This window comes from Squalius cephalus (assembly GCF_949319135.1).
Source record: "Squalius cephalus genome assembly, chromosome: 23".
NCBI lineage: Eukaryota > Metazoa > Chordata > Actinopteri > Cypriniformes > Leuciscidae > Squalius > Squalius cephalus.
In genome coordinates this window covers 18,569,787-18,591,356 of record NC_137144.1, presented here as the reverse complement: position 1 = coordinate 18,591,356, position 21,570 = coordinate 18,569,787, and the positions used below count along the sequence as shown (strand labels likewise).

The following is a 21,570-nucleotide window of genomic DNA, read 5'->3' as shown; positions in this document are numbered from 1 at the left end:
GTGTTATTTGTACTTTGTGATAATTCTGTCTGTGAAGATGAAGTTAAATTTCAGTCAGGCTGCTGCTTTAGAAGGTTTTAGGTTTTTTTTGTTGTATGTACAAAGGCAAAAACTGTTTTTCTTTTTTCTTTTCCTGAATGAGCAGAGCAATGAGAGAGATCAAAGATGAAGGCTAAGCTTTCGCTGTAATTTTCGCTCAAATGATTCCCCTTCTTGCCCTCACTCTTTTTAGATTCACCGGGCCCGACCACACATGACTGATGCTCGTCTACTCTGAAATCAGTCGAGGGTAAGAGATCCTATACAGAGCTCCCTGACAAAAGTGAGAAAAATTGCAATCTGCAAGAAAAGATGATTGATGGATCTTTAATCAGTGTCCTGCTGCACTGAGGCTTCCTGACGTGTGGAGCGACCTGGGTTCACATCTGTGCGAGGGGTCTAAACTTTTTAAATGATACTTGTCATGCTGTGCTTTTTACCGGAGTCAGTGGACGAGGACTGATGATAGAAAAGATGCTCCTGCCAGTTATCAGGTGGAGATCACAATTACTGACAGCTGGGAGTGAGAGCTGATTGCTGAAGACACACGTAGAGTCAGGAAGATTCAAGAGATGAGAGGCATCTAAGGTTAAGATCTGGAATGCAGCGCTGCATTGGACACATTTATGCCATTTATTTAAAATGCATGTAGTTAGATTAAACTTTTTTTTAATTATTAATAATTTTTAATAAAGAGGTAATTACCTCTCCTCATCAGCATGCCTGTTACTGTGTTGTCACTTGGGGCCTCCAAGTTAATATGATATCCGATCCCAGATGGCTGTGGACAATATAAATGACAATGTAAATTTGGGATTTTTTTATCATCCACCAGGTTTAAAAAAAGGTCTAATTGGGTTGTCACAATCAGAGTTTCAGTAATTGATACTAATACCACTGAAATTTCACAATTCTCAATATTATTTTTTGGTAGTACAGCACACTTTTATTTTTTAAAAAGTTACATTAATATTTATATAAATATTAAAAATTATATTTGGCCGCCTCAATTAAGCAAACAGCTTCATTGTTAAACATTTACATTCATATTTATATGACTATTAACAAATGAAATTTTGGCCTTCAAGCATGTCAATTAAGCAAACAGCTTAATGTTTTATATTTATATTAATAATTATATTTGGCATTCAAGTATGTCAATTAAGGAAACACTTTTTTATATTTATTCTAATACCAAAGTTATATAGCCTTTAAGTATTTGTCAATTAAGCAATCAACTTCATTTTCTTTTTAATATTTATATTAATATTACCAAATTTATTGAACTTTCAAGTATTTGTCATTTAAGCAAACATAGTTTCTTATTTTAAATATTCCCATTAATATTTGTTTTATCATTAACCAATTAAATTATGTTTTAGCCCTCAAGCTCAAATATTTATCAATTAAGCAAAAATGATTAATTTTCCCAAAAATATATAAGTTTAATAAAGTTAGGGAATTGAACAAACCCCTAAACCTAATAAAGTATGAGCAAAAGTAATATTAGCATATTAGCATAGCAAGCACCGCTATAGGGCAGTCATGAGCACATCATAACCACAGAACTTTCTAAACTATAGTGTAGCTTATGTTAAAAAAAGAGAGATGAAACAAATGTTGCAAATAACAGCTTGCAGACTATAGCCGGCTTTGTTGATCATAACAGGAACATTCTAGTTTTGTTGCATTACTCGCTCTTATCGGCGACAGGGTGTTTTGGATGTTATTAGAAGCATTAGTTTTGTAAATTGACCGCAGTTAGACCTCTTGCCGTTAGACCCATCAATGTTTACCTAATGCAACCTGAAATTTTATGCCGGCAAGATGTGCTAATGGCTCACATTGCTAATCAAGGAGCTGGCACTCAGGGGTAGAGGAACTGTCAAGGGTGAAGAGGGAAGTGTTTCCAGTAACTGCTGTGTTCTGTGGGCCCCACCGCTTCCTAATTACTGCCAGCATTATGAATTATTTAACAGCGTGATCGCTATGATGTGCAAAACTGAGGCAAACTCTGTGCTCTCAGATCATTCCACAAGGCCGATCTGTCACTAGACGGTAGGGCGCTTTAGTAGCGCAGGTATCGTGGGGATTACAGTCCTGTCCAGTGCATTTCGCATCTCGATGCACCTTTTCTCTTAATTCTCGCGCAAGTCTTTAAATCTACTTATGCTCATTTACTGGTTCCGGTAATAGGGCTCTAATCCTAAATCCTAAAGTTAGGACGATTCTAAGGGCCCACGCACTTTTGGGGGCCCCAGAGATTGATTTTATTAATGGAATGGGTGCGTGGGGGGCCCAACCTCAAATTCTTTCATAGGGCCCAAAATTGTTGGCGGTGCACCTGGAGTGTTATTAGAGACACCTTTAGGGCTTTACTGAGGTGGAGCTGAGTTGAGCTTTTTTCAGTTAAACTGTAGGTATTAGCCTACCATGGTACAGTGATGGTATCCAGTGTTGTTATCATTAAAGAAACTAAAACTATTAAAAATAATGCTGCGTGTTAGTGGAGCGGCTAAGTGCTTATGTTTGGCAGAATCGTTCAGTTTATGATACAAGCATGAAAATTGGCATGAGCAGTCTCCATAGGTCACTTGACAAGAAAATTGTCCGAGCCACTTGAAATTTCAAGATGGCGGCCATTTTTCAAGATGGCCGACACCTTAGTGGAGCAGTTAAGTGATATAGTGGTTTATTTTGTATCACCAACTAAATGATTTCTTAAGCCTAATTGCTCCACTAAGGTGGTGGCCATCTTGAAAAATGGCCACCATCTTGAAATTTCAAGTAGCTGTGGGTGGCTTATTGTCAAGTGACCCACAGAGACTGCTCATGCCAATTTTCATGCTTGTATCACCAAATAAACCACTATATCACTTAACTGCTCCACTAAGGTGTCGGCCATCTTGAAAAATGGCCGCCATCTTGAAATTTCAAGTAGCTGTGGGTGGCTTATTGTCTAGTGACCATCAGAGACTGCTCATGCCAATTTTCATGCTTGTATCACCAAATAAACCACTATATCACTTAACTGCTCCACTAAGGTGTCGGCCATCTTGAAAAATGAAAAATCTTGAAATTTCAAGTGGCTCGGACAATTTTCTTGTCAAGTGACCCATGGAGACTGCTCATGGCAATTTTCACGCTTGTATCATAAACTGAACGATTATATCACTTAGCCACTCCACTATGTTTCAAGGCACTTCAGTGGGCTTTTAAAATATGTCAATGCCAAAAACGTAATTTATTCCTGTGCCGACAAAGCAGCATCATTACTCCAGTCTTCAGTGTCACATGATCCTTCAGACATCATTCTAATATGCTGATTTGGTGCTCAAGAATCATTTATAATTATCATCAATGTTTAAAAAAGTTATTGCTGCTTAATATTTTTGTGAAAACCACAATTTTTCAAGAATTCTTTGATGGATAGAAAGTTCAAACTTTAAAAACGCGAACCTGTGAGAACGCTGATGGCGTGTGCATGCGTGTTACGTGTTTAGTCTGTAGGTATGCGCGTTTGAATATGTGCCATGATACATGTAGAAAAAAGTTGTACTTTTAGTGAATACTTATAACACCACCGTTAATTTATCAACAGAGCAAGAACTTAGGTTAGACAATCACATATAATCTACACAAGCATTAATCAAACTGAGAAAAGTTTTCGCTGTGGTGATTCACCCTGTACTTAGCCTCGGTTGCTAAGTGGTAAATCGGTTAAATTAGCATCTATAATATACCAATGAACTACACCGAACAATATTGAGTGGGGAGAGACACATTCATATTTTCTGATTATTCTCCACCTACACACCTGATCAAATACAATTTGGGAAGTCATTCTATATTTGCTTTCATCTGCCATTGGTTGCATTCAGAGCAGTGTTATATAACGCCAGTGTGCTTAGTTGCTAATGACTTTTCTTTAGCAGCTACATCTGTTACAGGATCTGGAAGCTTATACAAATGTAAAAAGATGATATCAATAAGAGTTATTTTAATTTAAATGTGACCATTTTGTGATGTGATACACCAATCAAATCATTTTTGCTTCATATCCCTGTTGTGTGATTTAATACACGTTCATTAGATATTCAATGAAATGGATTTAAATGTCAAAAGTGATCTGTAGAAATAGTTGTGCTTGGCTTAGTCTTCCTAAAATCCCTGGTCAGTTTTGTCTGATCATGTTAACAGCCTGTTAGCTTCATCATGGGGCTTTTGGGAGTGTAAAGTTGGCAATTTCGGAGAGGCTATAGCAAGCTAGTTTTGAAATAATAAGATCCCACCCTCCCTTCAGAGTGCTCTCATAAGAGTTATAAGCAATGAACCAAACCTACCAGCTACGAGGTGAATCACACCATTACAAACCTTAATTTGGGGCAAAAAAAGGTACAAGAATGTGTAACTACAATCCCATTTTTAATTAATCAAATTAAAAATGATGGACAAATTAAAAAAAACATATTAATTTAAAGATGTTATTTGTGTTTAAATACACAATCAATATATATTTATGGGAGTTCTTTTCCCACATTTGCTTGTCACAATTCCCTGTTTGGTGGCGATGTTTTGCAGAATCATGGGTAATGTAGTTTTTCACCTGGACTTTCGCTGTTAAACGGCTGATGGTTTAAAAAAAATGCATAAATGCCATCAAATAACAACCTTGTAGCTCGCAGTGGGTCTGTCTTAAAAGGTTTAAGTTTTTGTACAAAATCATTTTTTTTTTACTTTGGAACCCGACTATTGCATTGTATAAAAGTGAAAGGGGATCCAAAATGACAAAAAATGTAACAAGGATAATTTTCTCACACTCAGACATAGTTGAAAAAGAAGACTAGCTAAAGATTTCACAACTGTTTTCTGTGAAATTCTGCAGCCATAGCACAACATATTTTCAGTAGTAGCAGTCAGTTACAGAGACAGTTCTCCTCACTACACTATTACTATACATCCCCCACACACCTGCTCAGACAGCAAGCTGGATGACATATCCGTGGATGATTCGGTTCATTACCTCAATTCTTCTCCTTTTGCACCTTTAAATTAAACTTGAGAGTGTGCTAACAAGGGTTGCATCCACATAAGCCAGAATATGATATGGCAGCGTGTGATTTTTGCTGCTAATATATGCATACTAAAGAGAACACTTTCTGAAGTGCTTTCTAAATCAGATTATAGGTTAGACAAACATATGCTGTGTGTGCTCAAATGGCACACTAGTTAATCGGTTTTGCCATTGAAACATCAGTGACATCAGGTGCATGTTACCGTGGTCCACTGGAACTATTATTGATGGTTCATTTAGCCAAGAAAAACCAAGTGCAGCGCATTTTTGTGGCTACAAGCTTATTTTGAGGCAAAATAGCAACCATGATATCCTTAACTACAAGCCTGTGATTTTATTTTTTCTCTATCATCCTTATTATAATCATCACAAGGTACATCTCCTCTCATTTAAGTTCAAAGGTGAATAGCCGATTGCAGCCCGTGGGCCTCCAGCCTTAAATGGAAGCCAATTAGGTGAGCAGTGCTATGGTTATGTCTCTGATTTACAACCCAGGGGGATTCAGGAAAATTAGGGTTTCACAGTTAGCATGCATCACTTATTTGAAAAGCCCTGTGAATGATTGAACATCCATCTAGATGAATCATCAAGGGGATTCCATGCTCTCACAAATACCCAATAACGGTTTGTTACTGGCTTCTAATCGCACGATTCACACGCGGAACAATTAAGGCTCCAACCTATGGCTAAATCGTTGTCTAAACAATATGATGTTACTCATGATAACTCTTTATTGTACACACAAACATTTATGCATGTTAATATACTTTAATGCACATATTAAACCTAAGCTAATGCTGATTTACTGTAGGCTGAGAACAATATGCATTGCATTCGCATTTCCTAAAAATGCCAGGAACATGTATTAAATGCCTTAATATGTTTAATAATAATAATAACAATCAAAGTGCTTTACATATGGAAGGGGGGAATCTTCTCAACCGCCAATATGCAGCATCCACCTGTATGATGTGACGGCAGCCATATTGCACCAGATCGCCCCCCACACACCAGCTTGGTGGAGAGGAGATGGAGTGATGAAGCCAATCAGTATATACATGGGGATGATTCGGAGGATGATGGACAGAGGCCAATGGGCAAATTTGGCCAGGATGTCGGGGTTACACCCCTACTCTTTTTCCAGGGACATCCTGGGATTTTAAATAACCACAAAGAGTCAGGACCTTGGTTTAATGTCTCATCCAAAGAATGGTTTCAGATGGGTTTGAGAATTACTACTACACAACTGAACCCTAATGAGATATGATTACAATTCGTTCTTTAGCATTTATGTCAAGTGCAATGTTTATACCAGTGGTTTTCAGTTTGTGGACCTCGACTCAAAAATGGGTCTCAGATTCATTCTGATGTTTAAATCAACGCTAAATGCAAGCAGTAAAGTGCAACTAACCGTATAATCGTCCATAGTTAAGACAGAGAAGTGAATAAGCGTATCAACCTTTAAATGCAATGGGAAAACTTCAAATATTTTGTTGATTGCAAGTAAAAAGTTGTGTGAAATCATATCTACGATATTTTGGAGCACATTCACCTGGTAGAAGTTGCATGAACTGTTGAAGGTAAAAGTAAATATGATACAGATTTTTGTTTACTTATATGCAACAAATACTTATAAATAATAAAAGTGTTGAGTTGCATCCTGATGTCCAATGTGAAATCTGGATCCTAACCTGAACTTATTGTTAAAATGCAAGGGAAGACCTTATAAAACTATTAAAATAACAAGATAATGTTATTAAGGGGTTAGTTCACCCAAAAATGAAAATTCTGTCAGTAATTACTCACCCTCATGTTGTTCCAACCCCGTAAGACCTTCGTTCATCTTCGGAACACAAATTAAGATATTTTTGATTAAATCTGAGAGCTGGCTCACTCCTCCATAGGCTTCTAAGGCATTATAACTTGCTGGCCCAGAAAATGTATTAAAGACATCGTTAATATAGTCCAAGTGACTCCAGCGTAGCGCGTCTGTGCACGTCACCACGTATCACACACATGACCAGCATCAGCCAATAGTGAGCCTACGTGGTGACGTGCAACACAGACGCGCTACGCTTAAACACTACGTGAAAAGACTCGAGGCCCAGAGAGAAGGAAATGAAAAGTGGAATAAAGTCGTTATTTTTGTTTGTTTTTGCGCACAAAAAGTATTCTCGTCGCTTTATATACTTAAGATTGAGCCACTGGAGTCACTTGGACTATATTAACGATGTCTTTAATACATTTTCTGGGCCAGCAAGTTATAGTGTCATAGAAGCCTAGGAGGAGTGAGACAGCACTCAGATTTAATCAAAAATATCTTAATTTGTGTTCCGAAGATGAACGAAGGTCTTACGGGGTTGGAACAACATGAGGGTGAGTAATTACTGACAGAATTTTCATTTTTGGGTGAACTATCCCTTTAATAAGAATATGTCAGAATTTGCACGAGTAGCCTGGGTGTGTGTTTTGTCTTTCCTCCTGTCAGATTCCTGTAAGGGTGTCACTATCTATCACATCTGCCTAACATGGATCAGGTTTCAGCAAGACCACCGAAGCACTTAGAGTATGTGATGGTGCATAATATATCAGCATGGGAATGTCACCAGATGTCAAGATGATTTAACTCAGTGAGATAAGATACATGGGGGTCAAAAAGTCTGAAACCACAAGTAAGAATACTTTTTTCTTTTTGACTAGAGTCAAAATAAATGTCTTTAAAGGTTCTAAATTAACATTGTCTGTTTATTTCCAGATTTTGATTGTGGTATGAGGCTTTCCCAGTGTATTTTCCCCTAATACAATATATGTACGCAACACATGTTAGTAGACAGCATGAATATTCAAGTCCTTGTATACATTAAAGAGCAATAAATAGACTGCTTGCTTTGCTTTCCCACTGAGTCCCAAGGTGCAAGACGGGAGGTTTCAATGGTGATTAATTTTCTTCCGCGCAAGCTCAGAAGAAAGACATTCAGGTCTCGGTTCTCAAAGCATGTTTAATAAATGCTGCAAGGTTAGGCAAGTGCAATCACCAAAACAAAGACTTCCACAACTAGTCAAAGAAAACATCAAACCGAAGACATTAGTGACAAGGTCAGTAAATATAACCAACTCTTGTTTCAGACAAAGCAAATAGTTAAATGAGTCATAACAATAGCCTAATCAAAAAGCAACTGGGTGAATCATTAAACAATTAGTGCCACGCAATATTCTGCATAAGAGATCAAAGCCAAGTTTATAATAACATGTTCAGTCTCAGACTGGGCAGTAGCTGCGCGTGTCCAGAAATCTAAATAACTCGTAACATGAGTTTTAGCATTTCAAATATCAAAGAGTTGCTCTGATAACATTCCCAGGAGGCTGCAAGGCAATAAAGTCTGAATAAAACCAGTCCAAGAATAGAGCCTTGAGGGATCCCTAATGTTATAGTTGTTCCAGCTAAGCAATAACCCTTGATTGAAGCAAAGAATATCCAGTGTCTGGTTTCTTCTCAAAGTTGGCAAGACCCTATATCTGTGTAACTTCCAATGAAAATCCAAACATCTACAGTATCCCTTTACAGAGACCTGTTATATCTTCACACATTGCTTGATTTCATAGATGTTTATGATTTTATTTGGTAATCGATGTTTAATGTGAAGTAAGTAATTTCGAAGGCTCTAGCGACACTATATAATTGTTTTCTAACATTTTTCGTAAAACTAGACACTGGCTGCATCCATAATCGCATAGGCTACTTCCCTACTATAGTCTATGCAAAAAAACAGTGTGACAATGTCCGAAATCACAGTACTCAAAAAGTACCCATGACCTATTTCTTCTGGCGAGATTCTGAAGTGTGCATACAATGGACACTTTATTTTCCCATGAGACCATGGGAGACAATTTATGAATGGCAGTGAAGCGACGTCTGGCACTGGTAGGTCACATGATAATGACAACATGGCGAATGTAGTAGGCTACGTCCAGATTACATTCATACTACACACATTCGTACTACATAGAACATACTTTTTTAGCGGTCGTGAAGTAATTACTTATTCAAAATAAGTACCTACTCAAGAGACGCCTGTATGAGGGTCCCTTGTCCAAACACTCCCGATGACTGTGATTGGTCGGAGAGACAGGTAGTCCCGCCCCCCAAACTCGCACCATCGGACTAGCATTCTGGTTGGGATTCTCAAATAAGAAGCACATTTTTGATAGTGCAAAACACTTTACGGGAAAATTAACCTAGAAATGGATTATGTACAGCTAAGATTTTAACATAAAAAAATCACACACTTCACTTAATTAATAAATTTAAATATGTTGTCCTGTTTATGTGGGATGTTGATGTCTTCTTTTTCTGTGCATTCAGAGTTTTTGTTCTTGGTTTACTAAAATGTTCAAAAAAATAAAAAGTGAATGTGACTAATAACTTATTATTGTTATTTAAAAAGCCTTTGCAACACCTTATTTGTTACTATGTAGTTTAAATGACATATGCAATGCTATATAAGCCTATTTGAAGGCCTAGTCTTTTTTATATATATATCTACTCCTGCTTAGGATGCAAATCTATCAGGAATCAGCTTTGAAGTTTCCTGACAAAGTCATGAATGTGTTGTTGTGTATGTTGTTCTAAACAGCAGAGAGCTGGTAGGGCTAACACCCTAAAAAAAAGATGAGAGGGAATTATGGAAGTGTGTCAGAGGGTTGGCTCAGTCGTGGAGACTGTTTGGGGACCATGCATGCCCTCATTTGGTGGTAAAAGGGATGTTTGGGTCTGTGTGATGTTTCCGAACAGAGGTACCATTTCATGCTTATTCAATTGTGTATAAAAGTTCAACTGTAGAGATAAACACATTAATTTCTAGTCATTTACCTGTTGAATTTTAGGACTGCTGTTTTATGTGCAGTCTTTTGTGTAAATAACAATAACCATTAGCATTAGTTGCAACTCTCCAGAGCAGAGATGTTATTAGGCCCCCAAAAAATATTAATATCAGACATACACATTAGAAAGCTTTTATGGGCTTGAGACAGGGACATGAAGTCACTGAAGATGGGATGTTGTTAAACTCATTCAGCATTGGAAGAGACACTGTTCCACTAATGGAGCTTTTGATGATGGGTTTGTGTCGCATGCGCTAGGTTAGAGTTCGGTCACCAGCCACTTAAACAATGTTATTAATGGAAGTAGGACTACTTTGGGACAATGTGTGTTGAAATAGTTTTAAAATGTTTTTAATTTCTTCTTGTAAATAGAAAAATAGGGTAAATAATAAATATAGCTCTTGTTCTATAGAAGTTGTTGTTTTTGATTTTCTCTTCATGTATTTGCAGTGTGCTTTACTTTAGTAAATCAAGTCCTTGGATTTGCAGAGTTGTGATTGAATTAGGCCACAAAAGTTTCCACATCAAATGTTTCTACATCATTTGAGCCTGTCGCTTCCTTGTGCAGTGTTTTCTTTGACAACAAGTCCAGTCAAATGAAAAATGAAAAAAGTAGGCTACAGTAAAAGGCTATACAGTAAAAAGCAAATGAATGAGGCAAATATAAAAAAATATATGATCTGATACCCTAGTTAATGCAGAAGGCTTGTTTTGTGATTTCTATTTAAAATGAGGCATCATTTTGAATGATGCCATTATATAACAGCCTAAATAATTGACTAGCGGAATTTGGGCCAGTGGTGTCAGAAGCACAAAAACGTCTAAAGGGAGTTATCCAAGTTAAAATGGTGAATTTCGGATAGTCACTGATAAACCAGAGACGTTGGAAACGGATATATTTTTAATCCATGTAAACAAACTCTCATTGTCTTAGCAAACAAAATCAACAATGGACACTTGTGAATCCTGTTCCCAGAGTTCATTGTTGTTTTGGTATTAAGGCGCCATCTGATGGACAAACAGAATCACCACAGTTTCTCTGGGAGTCGCAAATGTTAAAAGAAAGTTAAAAGATATTAGCAATAATGCAATGCTAAATAGTGTTTTAGTAATAAAATAATTTTAGTAATTTTAGTTCGTACTAATAGAAATAAAATCGGTGCATAATCATTTTTTTTTAAAGAAGTACAGGGCTCAAACAACTTCTTCCAGGAATAAAGTAATTTTCTTCCCCTATGTCACTTGGTAGGAAAGCGTCTGTATGTGGGCCAAAAATGACGGTTACGTCGGCCAGCCAGACTGAAGCTCCTGAAGGTGTCCTGATGTGTTTCCTACTCTCAAATTACCAACTTGAACTCTTAAAAGGCTAGTCGACTCGACAAACTGAAGGAGGGTGAGGCAAATATGGTGTACATTATACTGTAAATATGCAGTAATTTGAATCGTATTATCTGCAGATTTGATTTATCGAGTGAAAGCATGTCAGAACATCTGGAGTTTATTAATACTAAAAACACAGCTTGTGAAGACCTGCCTTCTCAGCATCTTCCTTCGAATATTCCAGAATTTGAATAACAAACATCCAGTTGCTTCTGGAACTCCGCCTGGCTCCATTTTAGCAGACAGACATTAGATAAGAAAGGGAGTTTTCTTGGTTTTATTATATGACAAACTAAACTAGAGGGAAAGATATCAGAGGTGAATACATCATGCTTTTGTCATTGATAACTATACTTCTTTTACTTGGAACTGCACAAACTCAAAGGACAACTCCTGATTTTATGATGGAGTATTTTCAGAGACAACTTCAGCAGCTGGAGGTGAGACATTTTTTCCTAAAATAGCTTATTTGTGGCCAAATAGGTTTGCTTTAACAGTAACCAATAAAATATTTTAATGCATTGTACATTAGGCACTTTTAGGACAATTAAAGCTTACTATTAGCTATACGTTCAGATAGTATACTGTGATTTTGTTAAGTATGTGTTCCTGGATCTGGATTGTTGGTTCTTTTTCCATTTCTCTACAATGTGACTGATAATTTGGAATGTTGCTCCAAGACTAACAAGGATGTTGATCCTTGTCCTACTTGGCCAAATCAGGGGGTCAAGATTTAGCTGGTTAGCTATGTGTTCATACTGAATTAAATTTCAAGCAAAACACATAAATGACTAACACTTAAATATAGTAGATGTTTTACCAGTTGCCGTTCTATTAATTTTAGTTTTATTATTGAGTTTTAATATTGTGTGTTCAGTCACGTGGTATTTTTGTGCATTCACCTTAAACAGGGACGACTGATCAAATGTGAGCAGGACTTCCAGCACTTCAGTCAAAGGATGTATGAAATGTCCAAGGAGATACACGGGCAAACAAGCAAGATGAACGTGTTGAAATCAGAGGTCAAAGGTCACACTGATACCATCGCTATGCGCATGGATCGAGTGGAGAGAGATGTGGAATACCTGCAGAATAAGATCTCTGACACCGCTATGGTTGACATTGAAGACTCGCTGCTCGAGCACCAGATGAAAGAAGCCAAGCTAAAAAAGACATCTGTAATCCCTAAGGGCAAAGGTAAGTAAGAAATTTAGGCATTAAGCCCTACAAAATTAAATTTTCAGGACTTTTTCTGACTTTTTTTTTGTTTAATTTGGGAAATATTTTGTCTAAGGCATGTTTATAAAAGCTACTAAGTCCTAATTGAACTAAGGTCTAATCCTGGCTTAATCTAAACCCTGTCTGTGAAACCCGGGCCTTAGTTACCAATAAATTGTGCATTCCTATAAATAATATATGGTAAATAAAGGATGTAATCTACATTACTATATATAAATATAATAATTATATTTAATTATATAATAACTTATATTGCTAAAGCTGCATAAAGTAGATTTTTTATCTTGATTCTTCCAGACTGCAGTTCGGAGCTTGTGGGTATCAAGTCCCTCAAAATCGTCAAGAAGGCAGGCGACGTCAATGGATCCTGGATGAAGGATCCGACCAAGGGTTCTGCTAAGATTTACTTTTTTAGCGGCACTCGAAACAGTACAATATTAGCATATTCTTCTCTGAAGACTTTCACCGACGCAAACTCCAACAAAAAGACGGAAGTTATCCGTCTTCCTTTTCCCTGGCATGGAACCGGCCATGTAGTCAACAACGGCTTTGTGTACTACCACAGCGCTGACACCAACAATGAGATCCTGAAGGTCCACCTCAGCAACCGCACAGTGGCTGATCGCTTGCTGCTTCCTGGAGCCGGTCGAATGCCGGCTTATTCCCTCAGCCCTCACACCTTGCTGGATCTCGCCCTAGACGAAATGGGGCTCTGGTCGATCCACGCGGACCCAGACTTCGGCGGCAACTTGGTGATATCCAAGCTGGATCACAGTAGTCTGGCTGTGGAGCACACTTGGGATACCAGTTGCAATAGCCGTGATGCAGAGGCAGCTTTCATAATCTGTGGCACCTTATATGTGGTTTACAACACCGACTATGGTGGCAGGTCCAGCATCCGATGCTTGTATGATATCCACGACACCATCTACCCCGAGAGCATCCCTGTGCTTTTCTTCCCAAAACGTTACACCAGCCACTCCGGTTTGCATTTCCACCCCAAGGATAAGCATCTGTATGCTTGGGATGATGGTTATCAGACCATCTATAAGTTAGATATCAAGAAGATATAAGATAGGTCAGTTCTACATAGAATCAAAAGGGCAGTTACAATAAGGTCATTTTAACCAGCCGTGCTTTATTCTTCTTCCCAATCACATCTGATCTGCTTGTAATTTAATGGAAAGCACTTTGTAGTGCACTTTGTTGTTGTGCCAGACTGTAATTTCCTCAAAAACAAAGAACTCTTTGGTTTCCTCGGGTCAGTCAGAGGACCGCTAGTATCGTATCTGCACTCTTTCTATGATTGATTTGAGACAATAAAAGTTGTTTATACATTTTTTTTGTCCAACAGCAGTACACTAGAAATAAAGAGCATTATTAAAAAAATAAAAAAAATAAAAAAAGATCTCCAATGAATATGTCTCTCAAAGAAAATATTTTGTATAGAATTTGTTACCATTTCACATTCACAGTATTTCTAAGGTGGATCATGCAATGAAATATTATAATGTGCACCATACAAGCACAATGTGTGTTTTTATGACACATTTTGGAAATAAATAATCATTGATAATTATTATTTAATTATAAATAATAATTTTATTAATTTGTTCCACATCAATTCTTGTTCTATTGTCCCAGAATAGGCTCCCACCGTTTTTGACCAATGAACTTTTCCAGCTAAATGTTTTATTGCTTGTTTAAATAATTCTATAATAATTTAATGAAGATTGTTGGGGATTTTCATTGATGTGCTTTTGAGTATAAAGTCTTCAAAGTCTATTCATTAAAGAAATGTTTATTACTATTTTGCTCACTTTTCCAGGGCTTTAAATCATGATTTTAAAATATTTCCAGGTTTATTTTCATGAGTCAAATACTTTAGTCTCTTTACATTTTGTTTTTAGCTTGCACGCGTGTACCTGCGCTGATAACCGTTAGCGCATGCGCACTTGTACGTTATCTGTAATGAACGGCCTGAACAATAGATGGCGCTGCTATTCTCCCCACAGATTTCCAGCACCACCTGAACATGCGGTCACTAGTTGTAACCATAGACTGTGGTTGTTGTAACGGAACATATTTGAAGACAAAGGCGACACTACAAACAACGTTATGGAAATGATTATTTTATGAGTTTATTTCATACTGTGACAAAACATTTAAAACTAAAGAAATTTGTTTTCACCGCTCTTGTGCTTCCTAAAATATTACTTCCTCGTTACCTATACCAAATTAAAATAGTTCCAATATACTTTGACCGCATTATCATGACTAAAGTGTTACTTTAATTTATTTATTTTAATTATAATATGGAAATCATGTGGCGATAAGACCCGCCCCTTACAGCGCTTGACAGGTGATTGGTCAGATGAAACGTACCTCAAATGGCTTTATTATATTGGAGGAACGCAGTTCGATGATAACAGAGGAGCGGGATGCCAGCTGACAACAAGAGGATTTAAAATCGGCCAGGATCGGGAGTTACTTACAATACAGGTACGTTGAATTTTTAAAAACATCCTGCCAACATCCCTTTCTTAGCTACAGAACAACTTTTTCGTCATTTTAAGCAGTTTTAAATAGTCTTTCGCATGTGTAATGTCATAGAAATGATCAAGAAAGTTTAGGTGCTGTAACGGTTCCTCGTCATAAATTTAATTTAAATTAAATCACATTGATTGATCATTTCTGCCATTTTATTATTATTATTGATAAATTTGTGAGTTGTAGCTAGCCTATATGGGATCAGAATTGTCTTAATATTTTGCATAACATGCAAAAAAATAAAAATGCATTAGCATAGCCTAGTGTTTGTGAAGTTTAATACCGAATGCAAATAAGTAGGCTATATGAAACTTTAAATTCGAGTGAATGTCATTATTTACATATATTAGTACACCAATAAGCTGTAATGATGACCATGTGAATTCTATTATCTAATGAAAATAAGTAGGCTATTTAATGAAAACATAAAAACGTCAAATGTGAGTAAATATAAATCACTCCCATTTAAAATCTTCTTGTATTACATTATATAGTAGTAACTTAGTAGTACACAAATAAGCTATACTATGATGATGACCAAAGAGGAATAATCACTGACCAGAAACTTAAACTCAAACGTGATTGGTCTGTCAAATCCTGAAGGATCTAGGTAGATAACTGGGTCATACAGTGCAGGATGAACGGTCTCAGATTAGCCATTATCTGAACGAATATTCACAAAACATTCGGCACTGAAGCCTATTACAGTTCTTGTCTCTGCCTGTTACCATTCATTGTCCACGTTTGTTGTACTGCCAGTTTTTATTATAGTGCATAAAGCCTCTTCCTTCAGTACTGACCCCAGTGGGCTCAGTGAGCAGCCACACTCTGTGCTGCAATAGAGATTTCACTTGGTAATGACTGTGGGGTTCAACAAAGCTGTCTGTGAAGATCATGTGCTTAGAGAAAAGGATAAAGGCTTTTTTATTTGTCCACTTCCCCTGGCGTTCTGAAAACAGCACACAATTGCATTGCTCTTTGATGACACTACCGTTTGTTTGCTAAATTAAAGCATTTAGAAATAAATAGTTTAATAACTTGAGGATGAACATTTTAGTAGTTACAGTACAGTTTTTGTTTAAATAACCATGTGATAATGTGTAGTGTTGAAGTAGCTTAACATTTCAGAGATGTTTAAGGTTGAATCAAGCCTTCATAACCTTTGACTTCTTTCTTTGACCCTCACCTTTCTGTATTCAGAGAAAGAGATTTTGAAATCTAGTGAGATCACTGAATATCGCTCACGGCTTAGCCGTTCTTAGCATCTTAGCAGTTTCTTGTCAGAGCAAATTAAAAGCAAGACTGATTTCTGATTGATTTTTTTGTTGTGGTAGCAAAGTTGAACATGAGTAAATGGTTTATGATAACAGGTGAAGGAGAGCGTTCATATCGTTGTTTTGAACAGACATATAGCCCTCAGGCTCTTCTACTGTGTGATTACCGTGCCCTTATTTCCATAGAGGTGCACACACACGTCCTGATAGACCAGTTTTACCACAGCCGTTTCATTCCCAGAACGATAATTTGAAAATTGTAGTGATTCTCTCACTGATATCAAGTAGTTAGCCTAGTTCAAGAGATAGTTCACACAAAAATAAAACGTCTGTCATTATTTACTCACCTTCATGTCATGCCAAAATATATTTTGAAGAATATTTTGCCTGTACACTTTCAGAAAAATGGTACACTGTAAAAAAATATTGTTGGTTTAACTTAAAAAACTAAGTTACCTGGTTGCCTTAAAATTTTGAGTTCACTGAAAAAAAAAAAAAAATTGAGTTAATACAACAAAGAGATTGGTTTAATAAATAGAAACTCAAAATATTATGTTATCTGAACCACATTAATTATCTAAGTTGATTTGACTAATGGTTAAAAGTTGTGATAGCAAATCATGAAAATATTTTTTTACAGTGTACAAAAAGTGGTCACTGGGATGGTACCCTTTAAAAAGGCTCTAATATGTACCATTTAGGTACTAAAATGTACACGTTTGGCACCAATAAGAACCTTTGAGGTACTAATATGCACTCCTCAGGTACAAAGATGTACCTTTTGAAAGGGTACCACCCCAGCGACAGCTTTATACTGAAAGTTAATGGTGACCAAAACAACTCAATAATAATGACTGACAACTAAATAAAATAAACCTAACTGTTTACTGAAGTTTTGTGCAGTATTGTATAGGGATTCAATAATTTCTCCAGCGCAACCTTTGAAATAGTCCAAAAACTTAGGCAGCTGACTTGTTGCCTCGCTGCCTTATCAGGCCATGACTTAGTTTGCAGGCACGAAGGCACCTCATGAAATTGATTTGGGACAGACTTCTGAGGCAGCGTAACAGTTTAATGATCTACAGCCAATTAGAATGAGGTTTGGTGATAACTAAGCGAATACTTAATGACTACACCAGTAATTTCTCGCTAGAAATGACATAAAAAGTAGGAAACGTTGGTCAAAAACGTACATTTAAACACAAACTGACCACCAACCGCAACTTTTAGACGCCAGCTTTATTTTTAAGCGCAATTGTCACAGAATGGAAAGCACAGGATTGTGGGATATCAAAGGCAGTGAAGGATACATCTATGCTGCCTTCAAAAATCGATCTGATCTCAGGAGACAGGAAGTGAAGCTAACATTGGATTCGGATGTGCCTTGATGCCTTCCTACCTTGGAATGCGTCATCCGAAGACAGCGTTTTTAAGCTTTCGGATGCAGTAATTGGATCATTCACTCAGTTCTCTTCCTCACAGGGCTCTCTCTAAAGCATTATGGGAAATGTATTCTTAAAGGTGAACTCCGGTCAATTTTAACATTGAGCTCATTTTTTTGTACATTTGGAGTGCTGTCAATACAGAGAACAACGACAAAAACCTGTTTTTGGTTGAAGTCCACAGTAGTCGATTGTCGAGTTCACGCGCATAGGTTTAGTACGTACGATCATGCGCCCGAACTCGACAATCGACTACTGTGGACTTCAACCGAAAACAGGATGTAAATACAGGTATGTGCGCTGGCTGAAATAACATCATTTTTATTCATATCTTTCACATCTACTGCAGTCAGATTCACCCGCGTTCACTCTAAAGGAATCACTCACATGACCTGTGCACTTGTAATGACACATCAAGGATGTTAAGAGGCTAAAAGCAGGTTTAAAACTTGCCCCATTTAAGTCAACAGGGTGCAAATTTTAAAAAGAGGATAACACGGTGTAGGCCACACCGATTTTTGTCGTTGTTCTCTGTACTGACAGCACTCCAAATTTACAAAAAAATGAGCTCAATGTTAAAATTGACCGGAGTTCTCCTTTAAAGCTGAACCGCATTATATCAAGGCAGTTTAATCTGTTTCTATTATTATTATTCAAAACTAATTAACATTCATAACTAGTATTATATTCAGATCAACCCCAATGAATTTTTAGTGTATGGACATTTCTAAAAATATCTTCTTTTGTATTCCACAGAATAAAGAAAGTCATGACTTTTAATATTTAAGCAAACTGTCCCACTACAATGCAACCTTTAGTGCGCTTTTGTTTTCCGAGGCTTTGGAAGGCTTGTAAAGTTAAATGCAGTTTAATGAGCATCTAAAAGAGTCCATCACTCACCTCAGCTGCCACACTTGGAGCCCTTTACATGAATGCTTTTCTCACTCTTTGATTTAGATACCATCCACTAGGTTTAGGAATCGAGATCCAATTCCCAGTTGCATGAACACTGTAACCTAGAGGAGGAATCTAACTTGAACGTCTACAGTTGACTTTCTGTGAACCCCGTACTGAGGACTGAGGTAGACAGCTGTGGAGATCCCATGCAATATGCATTGGGCAGTATTGATGTCAGGGACCTGTAGGACAGAGCCGTGACGTTTTGCCCCATGAGCAGGGTTTTCCTGTGCCGAGTGGCTCACTGACATTTTCACGGGCCTTGGCACCACAGTCGAATGCACCTGCTCAGGGCTGACATTTCTCTTGTTACTGTGGAGGAGTGCAGCATTCGCCCCATCTGCCAGAACGCATCCGCTCCGGTGAGTACAGCTCAGGATCGAGCCCGAATCGAACTTACAACCGCCTACACCGAGTCATGAATCATTCCACGTACAGATGTGCGAGTGTGTAACATCAGAGCTGTTTTGATCTCTTGGACATTCTGACGTTAATATGTGTGGAAGTGTTATGCGAAACGTCTTTATTAATACGACAAAGCGTCCTCTCTGTCTTCCGCTTGTTGATCACGCTACTCCGCCTGTGGTGTATAGTCATAAGGCTCTGCAACTCTATCCCCTTGTTATTTGAACCAGGTTTGTTGTGGATGACTTAACGTGTTTGAAAAGTAACCTGTATTGAGAAGGTAGCTTGTGGCAGAGCATAAACCTGCTTGTAAAATCACACAAAACGTCCAGATCCCACAGCAATGAGGCCTTGTCACATTGTGAACTGCGCTTCAGGTCACCTTTCTAACATTATAGTGCGGTATGTCACTCCGTCAGCTGCTTACTGAACACACACACACACATCGGGTTGGTTTAATGCAGAGTGCTGAGTGGGGACGGTTAAGCTGTTTGAGGACTGCTGTCTTTGATGTTCTCATATTAAGCTGTGTTGACGTGCTGAGTTTATTGGTCTGACACCTAATGCTGATGCCACTTCCTCCCCCTGCATTATTTCTGCCCAAGGCTGTTTACAGTATGTGTCATTTTTTTGGTTTTACTGTACATACATAGTGGGGATTGCTAACAACATGGATGGAAAATACGTATATGGAGTGGCTTACAGGCAAATTAATAACAATTAAAAATTACAATTAACATGGTTTTAGGTTTCGAATAATACCATAGGCACAGTGGATTTATTAACATAATATTTAATAGTAGCCTATATTTTTATATACACTACTGTTCAAAAAATATGGGGTCTGGTAAAATATAAAGTCTCTTCTCACCAGTGGATTTATTTGATCAAAAATACTGTAAAAAAAATAACAATATTGTGAAGTATTACTGTTTTCTATTTGAATATTTTATAATGTAATTTATTTCTGTGATGCAAAGCTGAATTTTCGGCATCATTACTCCAGTCTTCAGTGTCACATGATCCTTCAGAAATGATTCTTCTAATATGCTGATTTGATGCCCAATGGAAATCTTTTGTAACATTATAAATGTCTTTACTGTCACTTTTGATTTAATACGTCCTTACTGAATAAAATAATTTATTTCATTTAAATAAAACATTTTACGGACCCCAAAATCTTTGAACAGTAGTTTTAAAAGAAAAGCTTTTACATAAAAGTACATTTTAATATACTGTATGTATATAATGTTTAGATCATATTTCTTATTAGTATGTAATTTATATATAATAATATATTATATTTTATACACATTTTATATATTTATTAATATTTTAACAAATTATGGGAACTGTTTTCAAAAGAGGGAAACTGCCATTTAGCCTCACTAATAGCCTCAGTAATAATTTTTAAATTCACAATAAGTGAGGAAAAAGTTATTTTAAAACTGCTTAACATACAACAAATTTTGAGTTAAATAAGTTCCTTAAGTGATACTAGATTTAGATTTGAAAGTCTGATTTACTAATCATGTTTAAAGCCTATTCACACCAAGAATAATAACTATAACGATAACTATATTAGTGTCCACACAGCGGACGATATCGTTCCGTTTATTCTAAGAGCGTTCTGCAGTTTTGACATCTGTCGCTTTAAATGATCGAGCTCTTTAAAGCAGGATGGATTCTGATTGGCTCTCAATGTTTTTATCGTTTATAAGCTGGAAAAAATAATTCTGAAAGTGACGATTCCAACGACGATGTTGTTTCTCAGTGTCGTCATATAGTTGTGGACTCTGCTATTCTTTTATATTTAGATCAATTTTTAGTTTACTATTTAGTATGAACTATATCGTTATTGTTCTTGGTGTGAACAGGCTTTTACTAATGTTTACTCAGACTCATTAGTGCATCTGCTCCAAAGTCCAAACATTTCATGGTCACAATTTTCCTGTATTTTAGTAAAGAACAACCTTGGATGAGCCTGTTTATCATTAACTGTAATGTAGCTCAAAAATACAGGGACTTCCCGCAGGAGTTTCTGTTTTCCTCTCCTAAACATCCTGGAGTAAAATTAAGGAGAACGGTTATTCTAACACCACATTTTGCTTTTTGGCACCAAACGCTGCATGGCACACACTCTCGGGCAGTTTTTGAATCGCATTATAAATAGCAGTAGCTTGTTAAAACCAAAGAATTAGTTTGCTTGTTTGGTTTCACAATATTTCAAAGGGTTTTGGATCCAAAAGATCTAGGCCTATAGATTCTTGAGTGTCTGCTTGTGAGTGATATCTAGAGCAAAGCAAACACTTAAGTATTGTCAAAACTT

The 21,570-nt window shown here is 37.0% G+C and overlaps 2 protein-coding genes across 20 annotated transcripts in view; both read left to right on the top strand.

Moving 5' to 3' along the window:
* Positions 1-11,282: 11,282 nt before the first annotated feature.
* On the top strand, positions 11,283-14,042 carry olfml1 (olfactomedin-like 1). The gene is made up of 3 exons (XM_079860153.1): positions 11,283-11,814; positions 12,286-12,571; positions 12,911-14,042. The coding sequence occupies exons 1-3, from the start codon at positions 11,704-11,706 to the stop codon at positions 13,684-13,686; spliced, it is 1,173 nt and encodes a 390-aa protein (XP_079716279.1). The 5' UTR covers positions 11,283-11,703; the 3' UTR covers positions 13,687-14,042.
* A 977-nt stretch (positions 14,043-15,019) lies between these two features.
* ppfibp2b (PPFIA binding protein 2b) overlaps positions 15,020-21,570 on the top strand; it is a 54,337-nt gene continuing 47,786 nt past the window's right edge. For 16 of the 19 annotated variants that reach the window (XR_013819853.1, XM_079859171.1, XM_079859167.1 and 13 more), the window contains exon 1: positions 15,028-15,115. The gene's annotated coding sequence lies outside the window, so the exon portion shown is untranslated. Of the gene's footprint in view, positions 15,116-21,570 lie in introns of all 19 variants that reach the window. The other 3 variants (XM_079859160.1, XM_079859156.1, XM_079859163.1) reach the window with 3 other exon arrangements.